Source organism: Schistocerca americana, chromosome 5 (genome assembly GCF_021461395.2).
Source record: "Schistocerca americana isolate TAMUIC-IGC-003095 chromosome 5, iqSchAmer2.1, whole genome shotgun sequence".
NCBI lineage: Eukaryota > Metazoa > Arthropoda > Insecta > Orthoptera > Acrididae > Schistocerca > Schistocerca americana.
The window spans coordinates 38,202,067-38,215,430 of NC_060123.1; the positions used below are offsets into that span (position 1 = coordinate 38,202,067).

The 13,364-nt window shown below is 43.4% G+C and overlaps 1 protein-coding gene across 1 annotated transcript in view; it reads left to right on the plus strand.

Moving 5' to 3' along the window:
• Positions 1-13,364, plus strand: part of LOC124615624 (odorant receptor Or2-like) — a 118,331-nt gene that overhangs the window by 79,229 nt on the left and 25,738 nt on the right. The window contains exons 5-6 of the mRNA XM_047143630.1: positions 7,295-7,396; positions 12,919-13,074. Of these exons, the coding sequence (XP_046999586.1) occupies positions 7,295-7,396; positions 12,919-13,074 (258 nt within the window). The remainder of the gene's footprint in view (positions 1-7,294; positions 7,397-12,918; positions 13,075-13,364) is intronic.

The following is a 13,364-nucleotide window of genomic DNA, read 5'->3' on the forward strand; positions in this document are numbered from 1 at the left end:
AGTTCTAAGTTCTAGGGGACTGAGGACGTCAGAAGTTAAGTCCCATAGTGCTCAGAGCCATTTGAACCATTTTTGAACAACAACCTTTTATCTTTTCTATTAGTTCACCGGTATTTTTTAGGTTTCTGTTGTTTGTGGAGGTGTATAATTTCTGTAGTAATATATGTAAGTGTCTAGCTAGGTGTTTAGATTGTGCATTTTTGAAATTGATTACGGGCCTGATTGGACAGTTATTTATATGTATCTTTGGTAAACTGTGCTTCCTAATTTATATGCTCATTTAGGATCATTTCGGGTTCTTAGTCTCTTGATGGGGTACCTTTGTATCATCAAGGAATAGGGGAGGACGTACTTAAGGAAAATGTTCGTTGATCAGCGCTAGAAGCAATACGTCAACAACCTGTGACTCCTTCTGTAATACCTGTGGCTTTAGTTTGAGGCACGGGTATCGCGCCCATCATAATACTGATCAAAGGTCACTGAAACCCAGCGGAATGGAACGATATGCACAGCTGACAGGAATATCAAGGGTGCATGCTACATCATTTTCGGTGTGTCCGAATTGCAGCAGTTCAGTGTCAAAAGCCATAGCGATTACGTTGTGGACATCTCCCTGATGATTGTGTTTTTACAAATCTCTTCATTCAAACTGCTCATTTGCACTTTGATGAGAATAAGGGTAGAACGTGCGATAGCACAGCAACTTTTATTTTGGCAAACAGAACTTCGTTAGCGCTACATGCGCGAACATTTATTGTTTCAACCGAGTGTTAAGCCTTTTGCCAACTAATAATTCACTTATGGCTCTTGTAAGTCTGGTGACCATAATTGACTGTCAAGCAGTATTGTCTCTTCAGCCATTGGTGCCTCTGTAGCCTTTTGGAAAACTGATATATATTTGGTGGTTCGCAGCTGGTAAGTATTTATAAAAAACATCTTGCTGTTCACCATGAACAGCATGTAAAATATTTTATCACCAGACCTGAATTTGGGTATAGAACCCATCCTCCATACCGATTAATTCGACTACATTCCATTAGCCTCGTTTTGCTTTTGTTGTCGTTCATCTTATATCCTCCTTTCAATACACTGTCCATTTCGTTCAACTGATCTTCCAAGTCCTTTGCTGACTCTGACAGAATTACAATGTCATCGGCGAACCTCAAAGTTTTTATTTCTTCTCCATGGATTTTAAATCCTACTATGAATTTTTCTTTTGTTTCCTTTACTGCTTGAATAACATCGGCGATAGGCTACAACCCTGTCTCACTCCCTTCCCAACTACTGTTTCCCTTTCATGCCCATCGACGTTTATAACTGCCATCTGGTTTCTGTACAAATTGTAAATAGCCTTTCGCTCTCTGTATTTTACCCCTGCCACCTTCGGAATTTCAAAGAGAACATTCCAGACAACATTGTCAAAAGCTTTCTCTAAGTCTACAAACGCTAGATCCGTAGACTGCTTAATCTATCTTCTAAGATAAGTCGTAGGGTCAGTATTGTCTCACGTCTTCCAATATTTCTACGGAATCGAAACTGATCTACCCCGAGGTCGGGTTCTACCAGTTTTTCCATTCGTCTGTAAAGAATTCGTGTTTGTATTTTGCAGCCGTGACTTATTAAATTGATAGTTCGGTAATTTTCACATCTATCAACGCCTGCTTTCTCTGGGATTGGAATTATTACATTCTTCTTTAAGTCTGAGGGTATTTCGCCTGTCTCATACATCTTGCTCACCAGATGGTAGAGTTTTGTCAGGGCTGACTCTCCCAAGGCTATCAGTAGTTCTAATGGAATGTTGTCTACTCCCATGGCCTTGTTTCGACTTAGATCTTCAGTGCTGTGTCACGCAGTATCTTATCTCCCATTTCATCTTCTTCTACATCCTCTTCCTTTTCCATAATATTGTCCTCAAATACATCATCCTTTCATAGACTCTCTATATACTCCTTTCACCTTTCTGCTCTCCCTTCTTTGCTTAGAACTGGGTTTACATCTGAGCGCTTGATATTCATACAAGTGGTTCTCTTTTCTCCAAAGGGCAGTATCTATCTTACCCATAGTGATATATGTCTCTACCTCCTTACATTTGTCCTCTAGCCATCCCTGTCTAGCCATTCTGCACTTCCTGTCGATCTCATTTTTGTGACGTTTGTATTCCTTTTTGCCTGCTTCATTTACTGCATTTTTATATTTTCTCCTTTCATTAATTAAATTCAATATATCTTCTGTTACCCAAGGATTTCTACTAGACCTCGTGTTTTTACCTACTTGATCCTCTGCTGCCTTCACTATTTCATCTCTCAAACCTACCCATTCTTCTTCTACTGTGTTTCTTTGCCCCATTCTTGTCAATCGTTCCCTAATTCTCTCCCTCAAACTCTCTTCAGCCTCTGGTTCTGTCAGTTCTTACAGGTCCCATCTAATTAAATTCCCACCTTTTTGAAGTTCCTTCAGTTTTAATCTACAGTTCATAACCAATTGATTGTGGTCAGAGTCCACATCTCCCCCTAGAAATTTCTTACATTTTGAAACCCGGTCCCTAAATCTCTGTCTTACCATTATACAATCTATCTGAAACCTTCCAGTGTCTCCAGGCCTCTTACATGTATACAATCTTCTTTTATGATTCTTGAACTAAGTGTTAGCTCTGTTCATATTAGATTAGATTTACTTTCATTCCAATTGATTCGTAGTGAAGAGGTCCTCCAGGCTATAGAACATGTCAGAAAAACAATAATACATGACAAATATTTACAGCTGAAACAAGTAAGGTAGTGCATCTTCAACAGGTCCCAAGTGCAATGATCGTCATTTTTTTAATGAACACTTTATGAAAGAATCATTTTACAGACACTAATGCACCGAATTTAAAATAAAAAAGTTTTTTTTTTTAATTTATAAGGTGATATACATGTAATAGGACTACTACAATACTTATTTACAATGAACACATTACTGCACTGAAATGGTGCAGAAGTTAGATTGTACTTACACACACACACACACACACACACACACACACACACACGCACACACACACAAACACACACACACACACACACACACACACTTATTTACAATGAATACATTAGTGCACTGAAATCATGCAGAACTTATATTGTAAACCAGATAGCTCTATGTTTGGCCTGCTAGATGGCGCTGCCATAGGTCAAACGGATATCAACTGCGTTTTTTCAAATATGGATCCCCATTTTTATTGCATATTCGTTTAGTGCGTAAAGAAATATGAATGTTTTAGTTGGACCACTTTTTTCGCTTTGTGATAGAGGGCGCTGTAATAGTCACAAACGTGTAAGTACGTGGTATCACGTAACATTCCGCCAGTGCGGACGGTATTTGCTTCGTGATACGTTACCCGTGTTAAAATGGACCGTTTACCAATTGCGGAAAAGGTCGATATCGTGTTGATGTATGGCTATTGTGATCAAAATGCCCAACGGGCGTGTTCTACGTATGCTGCTCGGTATCCTGGACGACATCATCCAAGTGTCCGGACTGTTCGACAGATAGTTACGTTATTTAAGGAAACAGGAAGGGTTCAGCCGCATGTGAAACTTAAACCACGATCTGCAACAAATGATGATGCCCAAGTAGGTGTTTTAGCTGCTGTCGCGGCTAATCCGCACAGCAGTAGCTGACAAATTGCGCGAGAATCGGGAATCTCAAAAACGTCGGTGTTGAGAATGCTGCATCAACATAGCTTGCACCCTTACCATATTTCCAAGCACCAGGAATTGCATGGCGACGACTTTGAACGTCGTGTACAGTTCTGCCACTGGGGACAAGAGAAATTACGAGAAGACAGATTTTTTGCACACGTTCTATTTAGCAACGAAGCGTCATTCACCGACAGCGGTAACGTAAAGCGGCATAATATGCCCTATTGGGTAAGGAAAATCCACGATGGCTGCGACAAGTGGAAAATCAGCGACCTTGGCGGGTTAATGTATGGTGCGGCATTATGGGGAGGAAGGATAACTGCCCCCCCCCCCTTTTATCGATGGCAAACTAAATGGTGCAATGTATGCTGATTTCCTACGTAATGTTCTACCGATGTTACTACAAGATGTTTCACTGCATGGCAGAATGGCGATATACTTCCAACATGATGGATGGCCGGCACGTAGTTCGCGTGCGGTTGAAGCGGGACTGAATAGCATATTTCATGACAAATGGATTGGTCGTCGAAGCACCATACCATGGATCGCACGTTCACCGGATCTGACGTCCCCGGATTTCTTTCTGTGTGGAAGTTGAAGGATATTTGCCTTCGTGATCCACCGACAACGCCTGACAACATGCGTCAGCGCACTGTCAATGCATGTGCGAACATTACGGAAGGCGAACTACTCGCTGTTGAGAGGAAAGTCGTTACACGTATTGCCAAATGCATTTAGGTTGACGGACATCATTTTGAGCATTTATGGCATTAATGTGGTATTTACAGCTAATAATGCTGTAACAGCATGCGTTCTCAGAAATTATAAGTTCACAAAGGTACATATAACACATTGGAACAACCGAAATGAAATGTTCAAACGTACCTACGTTCTGTATTTAAATTTAAAAAACCTACCTGTTACCAACTGTTCGTCTAAAATTGTGAGCCATATGTTTGTGACTATTACAGCGCCATCTATCACAAAGCGAAACAAGTTGTCCAAGTAAAACAGTGATATTTCTTTACGTACTACACGAATATGTAATAACAACTGGGGGTTCCTATTAAAAAAAAAAAAAAAAAAGGTTGATATCCGTTTGACGTATGGCAGCGCCATCTAGCGGGTCAACCATAGCGCCATCTGGATTCTCCCTTCAAGCTAGACAAGTTTCGTTCTTTGTAGTTTTTTCGTTTGACGCTTATTCCGTGAGATATTTGGCCCGGTCACGATCAATGGATCATCGTATATATATAAACACAAATCAGTTGGTTCTACTGAGAAATTCACCAATGAAGTAGGAGGAGTTGGCCACCAATAAATCCTTTAGGCTTCTCTTAAACCGAATTTCACTGGTTGTTAAGCTTTTTATGGCTGCCGGCAAGTTATTGAAAATGTGTGTTCCTGAATAATGCACAGCTTTTTGTACAAGAGTGAGTGACTTTAAATTCTTGTGAAGATTATTCTTATTTCTAGAACTGATTCCATGAATTGAGTTTGAAAAAGTGATATATTTTAATGACAAATTTCATTAAGGAATAAATGTATTGGGAAGCAGTAGTTAGCATCCATAGTTCCCTAAACAGGCTTCTGCAGGATGTTCTTGAGTTCACACCACATATAACTCTTACTGCACGTTTTTGTGCCCAAAAAACTTTAGCTGGGCTTGATGAATTACCCCAGAAAATAATTCCATATGGCATTATGGACTGAAAGTAAGCATAGTATGCCAGCCTTTTCGTATTTATATTCCCTGTGTCTGACACAATTCGCATTGCAACTAGATATTTGTTAAGACGCTTCAGCAGTTCTGTGGTGTGCTCTTCCCATTTGAATTTATTATCAAGCTGTAATCCCAAGAATTTAACACTGTCCACGTCTTCTATCTGCTTGTCATCGTATGTTAGGCATATACTCGTGGGACACCCCTTGCAAGTTTTGAACTGCATGTAATGTGTTTTTTCAAAGTTTAGTGACGAAGGATTGGCTAGGAACGAGTGATTAATGTCAACAAATATTTTATTAGTCGATTTTTCTAAGACTACACTTGATTTTCTGTTTATTGCAGTGTTTGTATCTTCGGCAAAGAAAACGAACTTGGCATCTGGTAATGTTACTGATGAAAGGTCGTTGATATAAACAAGAAAAAGTAAGGGCCCTGAAATGGAACCCTGTGGGACCCCACATGTAATTAGTTCCCAGTTGGATGATGCCTGACAGCTTAATACAAGTCTCTTTCCTACTAAAATCCTTTGTTTCCTGCCAGAGATATAACATTTGAACCATTTTGCAACATTTCCTATTACACCATAATATTCTAATTTACTTAAAAGGATATTGTGATTTACACAGTCAAATGCCTTTGACAGATCACAAAATATACCAGTTGCCTGCAATTTTTTTCTAATGAATTAAGCACATTTTCACTGTAAGTGTAGATAGCCTTCTCAATATCAGAACCCTCTAGAAATCCAAACTGCGACTTTGACAGTATGTTATTTGAGATAAGATGATTATAAAGCCCATTGTACATTACTTTTTTTAAATTTTTGAGAATTCTGGCAAACGTGAAATTGGATGGAAATTTGATGCTGTTTCTTTATCTCCCTTCTTAAACAGTGGCTTAACTTCAGCATGTTTCAACCATTCAGGAAATATTCCACTGATAAACGACTGGTTACACAGATACCTTAATATGTAACTTAACTCAGAATCACATTCTTTAATTAACTTTGTTGATATTTCATCATACCGACTAGATGTTTTTGATTTTAAAGATTCGGAAAACCAACGTCTGCTATCGCTGAGACAGAATTCCACCTATTGCCACACCCACCTGCCTTGGCCCCTTTAACTTCCGTAGGCCCTCCTCAAACCACTTGCCTGGAGCCTTTCGCACCCACCGCAGGACAGCTGCTTGTAATTCTTGGAAGTTCACTAAATTATGTCCGAGCAGAGGTTTCTTCATAGCTGCAAACAGGTGGTAATTGGAAGGGACCAAGTCAGGAGAATACGGTGGGTAAGGCAGTACCAGGAACTCCGTTTCTGCGATGGCAGCCATGGTTTTTCGAATCGCTGTCGTGTTTCAAGAACACATTTTATAATGGTGCACATTCTTCACACACTGCCTTCAATCGCCCACGAATATTCGGAGTGCTTACGCTCTCCTTACACTGAAACCACGCCATCCAGCACTGTTCTTGATGTTCAGACAAGATGTTGTCCGCTCAGCTGGGAAAATGGGATATACTGTGTTGGGTTTACGCTGCACCTAGAGTTAGACCAAAGTACTAAGCACTTCCAACTATAATGATGGGTAAATGGCGCACTGGGAATGGTGGAAAAAAAGTGTAAGTCAATATTGAACGACACTCGCAGTTAAATTTTTGCACTTTTATATTTACTTGAAATCTATATCTTTTCGATAGTAAATTTCCATCGTTTCCGGACAAGAGTTCTCCATCTCCAACTGAATTACTTGCAATTCTCAATTTTTCATGGAATTTCGTATAATCATCATAGAAACACCCTGAAATGGTTAATTAGCTCTTCTAATAAATTAGATGAAGGATGCACAGCTGTGGAGCATAACAGTAACGTGTTGCTTTCAGAAAGCGGACTCTGCGTGGATCTTCAAGTATGGCTCCTACCTGTTCGCCATCGCAGTGCAGCTGTTGCTGTACTGCTGGTTCGGAAATGACATCGTTACAGAGGTGCGTGCCATCTGCTGGCTTTACCCGTTGTGTGTTTTCATTCTTTTGCTTTCCCTATGAACTCAGATTCCCCATTCGTTGGACTGGAGTGTGTTGCTACCATAGAGTTTAAGATGTACCGTCGAAGAGGCTCGAAATATTGGAAATTCTTCATGTTAGTTATGACTTTCTACCACTAGTAGCAATTACTGCTGCGCTAACCAAATATTGTCAATGTTATCTTTAATGTTTCCCAAGCAGAAAAACACACTTTGGATATAGCCAATTAGTATATGAACTACTAGATGAAGAAAACTATCCAGACACCTATTAGTAGACATCAATAGGATATGTGTTCACTCTTCGCCTTAATGACGTCTTTAACTCGGTAGAGGATACCTTCAGTGAAAGGCCTGTGCAGGGAATGGCGGCCATACTTTGTCTGGAACTGAAACCGGAAGAGGTAATGATGTTGACCGCTAAGGTCTGGAACGGACGTTCTAACTCATCCCAAAAGTGTTCGATGGGCTTCAGGTCAAAACTCTGGGCAAGTCGGTCCGTTTTAGGAATGTTGTTGGCCATAAACCATTGCCTCACAGATACAAACGTCGTCCCTGGGCTGTTATCCCATTACACACAGTACACAATGCTCTAAATTTCGTTCATATCATCCTGCACTTAGCATTTTCCTGAATTCTGTACGAGAACTACACCCTAAGCACGAAAGAATACCCAATGCCTTAAGACCAGCTGCTCCATACTTCACTGTTGGCACTAAACATGATGGCGATGGCAGGAACGTTCTGCAGGCAAACCCTTCCATCGGATTGCCACAGGGTATAGAGTTATTCATGACTCCAAATCACTCGTTTCCAGTCATCCACTGTGCAATGGCGTCGCTCCTTAAACCACCTCGATGGTCACTTAGCACTGGCTACAGAAATGTGCGGCTTACGAGGAGCTTCTCGGCCACTGTACCACAGTCTTTTCAACTACCTGTGTGAGACGCCCTGCTAAACCGGCAGGACAGGACAGATAGTTTAAGTTGTGGAAAGAGGCCAAAATAAGCGGCTGTCAGTTACACTCGAACATACAACCTTTTATTTGATCAAAAATTACAAGAGCCAAGAAAATAAAAAAAAACACACAACACCTTTAGTTCTGGAACTTACACTACTGGCCACTACAATTGCTACACCACGAAGATGACGTGCTACGGACGCGAAATTTAACCGACAGGAAGAACACACTGTGATATGCAAATGATTTGCTCTTCAGAGCATTCAGACAAGGTTGGCGCCGGTGGCGACACCTAAAATTTGCTCACATGAGGAAAGTTCCCAACAGATTTCTCATTCACAAACAGCAGTTGACCGGCGTTGCCTGGTGAAACGTTGTTGTGGTGCCTCGTGTAAGGAGAAGAAATGCGTACCATCACGTTTCCGACTTTGATAAAGGTCGGATTGTAGCCTATCGCGATTGCGGTTTATCGTATCGTGACATTGCTGCTCGCATTAGTCGAGATCCAATTACTGTTAGCAGAATATGGAATCGGTGGGTTCAGGAGGATAATACGGAACGCTGTGCTGGATCCCAACGGCCTCGTATCACTAGCAGTCGAGATGACAGGCATCTTATCCGCATGGGTGTAAGGGATCGTGCAGCCACGTCTCGATCCCTGAGTCAACAGATGCGGACGTTTGCAAGACAACAACCATCTGCACGAACAGTTCGACGACGTTTGCAGCAGCACGGACTATCAGCTCGGAGATCGTGGCTGCAGTTACCCTTGATGCTGCATCACAGACAGGAGCGGCTGCGATGGTGTACTCAACGACGAACCTGGCTGCACGAATGGCAAAACGTCATTTTTTCGGATGAATCCAGGTTGTGTTTACAGCATCATGATGGTCGCATCCGTGTTTGGCGACATTGCGGTGAACGCACACTGGAAGCGTGTATTCGTCATCGCCATACTGGCGTATCACCCGGCGTGGTGGTATGGGGTGCCATTGGTTACACGTCTCGGTCACCTCTTGGTCGCATTGGCGGCACTTTCAATAGTGGACGTTACATTTCAGATGTGTTACGACCCGTGGCTCTACCCTTCATTCGATCCATGCGAAAACCTACATTTCAGCAGGATAATGCACGACCGCATGTTGCAAGTCCTGTACAGGCGTTTCTGGATACAGAAAATGTTTGACTGCTGCCCTGGCCAGCACATTCTACAGATCTCTCACCAATTTAAAACTTCTGGTCAATGGTTGCCAAGCTACTGACTCGTTACAATACGCCAGTCACTACTCTTGATGAACTGTGGTATCGTGTTGAAGCTGCATGGGCAGCTGTACCTGTACACGCCATCCAAGCTCTGTTTGACTCAATGCCCAGGCGTATCAACACCGTTATTACAGCCAGAGGTGGTTGTTCTGGGTACTGATTTCTCAGGATCTATGCACCCAAATTGCGTGAAAATGTAATCAGATGTCAGTTCTAGTATAATATATGTGTCCAATGAATACCCGTTTATCATCTGCATTTCTTCTGGTGTAGCAATTTTAATGGCCAGTATTGTAATTAGCGGCTGAATGAGCCGTATCATCACATGCCTTAAGGGCAAGAGCACTTTAATTTAAAAACGGCTGAAAGCCAATAACTTAAAGCTTAACCGTAATCAGAAATTTAAAAGGCAAAGCCTTATCTTAAAGCAGTTCCTTAATTAGGCTGAAGGCTCAAAGAATCTGACACTTTAAGAGCAAACAACTTAAACTGAAAATCGGCTGAAGACTTAACACTTAAGACTCAATAACATTAATTTTAAAAAATGTCAAAGGCTTTTACATAAAACAGTTCCTAAATTAGGCTGAAGGCCCGAACCATCTGACGCCTTAAGGGCAAAACAACCTTACTCAAAAAAAAAAAAGTCGGCTAGAAGCCATACAAGTACAAACAACAAGAACAAACAAGAAAAGTCAGTACACCCAAGGGCGCTCAGAAGCTCCGAGGGTCGGCCTGGAATTCAAACACTAATGCTCGCTTAGGTGAGACAGGCAGTCGGTCCAACCATTGTCGATCCGACGACAACGCAACCGACAGACAGACCCCAAGACCTTCGCTTCACCCAAGCAGCAGACAACAGGGAGTTCAATGGAACAACGTAGGAGGTATTGGCGCCCACAACCAATTATACATTGAGCTGTCAAACTAAACACCTTGCTGGACAGCAACAACACGAGGAGGAAAATACACTGCCTGAATTTACATCAATGGCCATAGCATGTAACCGGAACGTTAAGGGCCACAAGGCAGAAGATTCCGCTGGTGCACTTCAATTCAAATAACCAAGTACAGTTAAATTCCACCAGAGGGTGGCTAAAATTTGCCAACTTTAAAACACACGTTGTTGCCCACAGGAATATTCCAACAGCCGACAACGAACACCAGACGACACAATGACTTGCTGGTAGATGAAGTCAAAACTCAACTTTCATGTCCAGGATCAGAGAGTCACGAACCTCATAGCAATGGGAACAGCACCACACATTCAACACCGCATAGAGGCCGCCAGCAGGCCCGGTCAAACCACGCACCAAGGAGATTTCCTCGCTGCTCCACACCAGCAGACCAACTGCAGGCGCTAAAATGGTGAAAGGATGAAATATACGTCCGCCGATGAGACGACCAACCAAACGACCGATCAACGGTCATCCGCTCCAATCTCCCTCCGTCGGACAGTTCAAGTGCGTCGCCAGCGGTCGGCGAGCACTGGCTGTCGGGGCCTCACCGGGGCTCCGTCCCCGACTTCCCTGCTGCTGCGTCCCGACTGCACTGCTGGTCCGTCTCCAACTGGCTGCCAGACACACGACGACCCGGAAATACTATCAGTCGCTCCAGAGATGGTACGACAGTGCACTTAATCGATACGCGTTGCTGCTGCCGCTCACGGACAAGTAAGGCAGGAAGTTAGTGACGCCAGTAAATGGAATACTGCAGTACCATAATAGAAGATGACAAACAATAAATGGGAAAAATGCGAGCCATGCACGGCTCACTGTGCACAACCATTGTGATAGCATTTTGGAAGTCAAGAGTGATTTCTTCCTCTGATCTCGTGCAAACTTTTTTCACAAACATCTGCATTGCTTGACGATCCCTGCTTATCAGCACACGAGACCTACATGGTCTTGTTCTAGCTGTGGGTGCTGTCCGATTTCCACTTCACCGTCACATCACCAAAAGTCACCTTGGGAAGCCTTAGAAGGGCAGAAATATCCCTGTTGGATTTGATATCCAATCACTAGTCCAGGCTCGAAGTACCTGACCGCTGCTAACCGATCCATTCCGCCTTCACTGCTTCTCTATTGAGAACACAATACTCCCCCGCCTCCTTTTATGCAGGCGGGTCCACCTCTTGTGACTTATAGTTCTCAGTGTCAGACTGCAAAGCAGTGCCTGGATAGTTTTCATCAGATACTGTGCGATGAAGTGAAATGCTGGCGTAGCCGCGAAAGAATGGACTAATAAACCATGTCCAATAGCCACCAAAAAAAATCTTTCACTTGAGAATCAGCAAAATATCACAGGTGCGAAGTTGTAACTATCCATCCTTTATATGAATGCTTGGTGTCTGTTTTTTCGGACATCCACAGCTGTGATATGTATCATGTAAATGGAAAGTGGAGGGGGAGAAAGGAAAGGAAAGGGAAGGAAGTAAGGGTACCAGTTGCATCGGGACTTCACCAGAATCAGCGGCGACGAATGAAAATATGTGTCGGACCGGCCTTCGAACCAGGGATCTCTCATTTACTAGACAGTTGCGTTAACCGCTGTACCACTCAGAGATAGTGTTTGTCACAATTGCGGGAACTATCTGGGCACGTTGCCCGGATGACCCACTTTTCCCACTGCAGTCCCAGTTGATGTGTTCCATGCTTGCTGATTTTAGATTCCCACTGGAGATCGAACATAAATATTCGTCAGCACTTAAGGTTGTGGATTGACTGACCATCGAGGTCAATCAGTTCACCTCGATGGGCAATGGATCAGCAAGCTTCAGTGCAGATGCACATTTACGTTCGACCTCCAGCAGGAATTTAAAATTAACGAGAATATAGGACATGAACAGGGACTGCAGATAGATGGCGCTAGGTGGGAATGTGGGTCATCCGGGCAACGTGCCGAGATAGTACGTGTATTTGCGACGAACACTATGTCCGGGTGGTGCAGTGGGTAATGCAACTGTCTAGTAAGCAGGAGGTACGAGGTTCGAGTCCTGGTCCGACACACATTTTCTCTCGTCACCTCTGACTCCGCATAAAGTCCAGATGCAACTGATGTCATTATTTCCTTTCCTTTCTCTCCCCCTCCACCTTCCACTTACGTAATTTCCATTTTTTTCTCTTTCCGCCTTCTCCAATTCCCGATTATGGTTATTACCTTGTCGATGAGTTTGTAAACAGCCTACGCGGTGCATCAGTGTCTAATACAAAAGCAGAGTGTGCGCAGCGTGACACGTTAGGGATATGTGTGTGTGCCGACAGAGCGAGCGCCTGCAGATGTCGGCGTACAGCAGCGAGTGGACGTCGGCGTCGCCGCGCTTCCGCAAGGAGCTGCGCCTGCTGCTGTGCCGCGCCCACCGGCCGCTCAGGCTCACCGCCAGCAAGTTCTACACCATCTCCAGGGAGACCTTCCTCACGGTGCGTAGCGCTCTCCCACCTCGCCAGCGGCGTAGCCGCGCTATGTGTATCAGTACACGTTCTTTTGTTTTCATTAAGTGCCAGTTGCGGCTAATATTCGGTACACAGCGGAATTAGAGACATTAGCTGCCACTGGGGATTGATTTATCAAATTGAAAATCTGTGTCGGACTGGGGTTCGAACCCGCGTCTCTCACTTAGCAGGCAGATGCTCTGACCACTACGCCGCCCAGACACGACGGTCACCCCAAATGCGTGGACTACCCTAGCACAGCTCCCCTCAGATCCAAA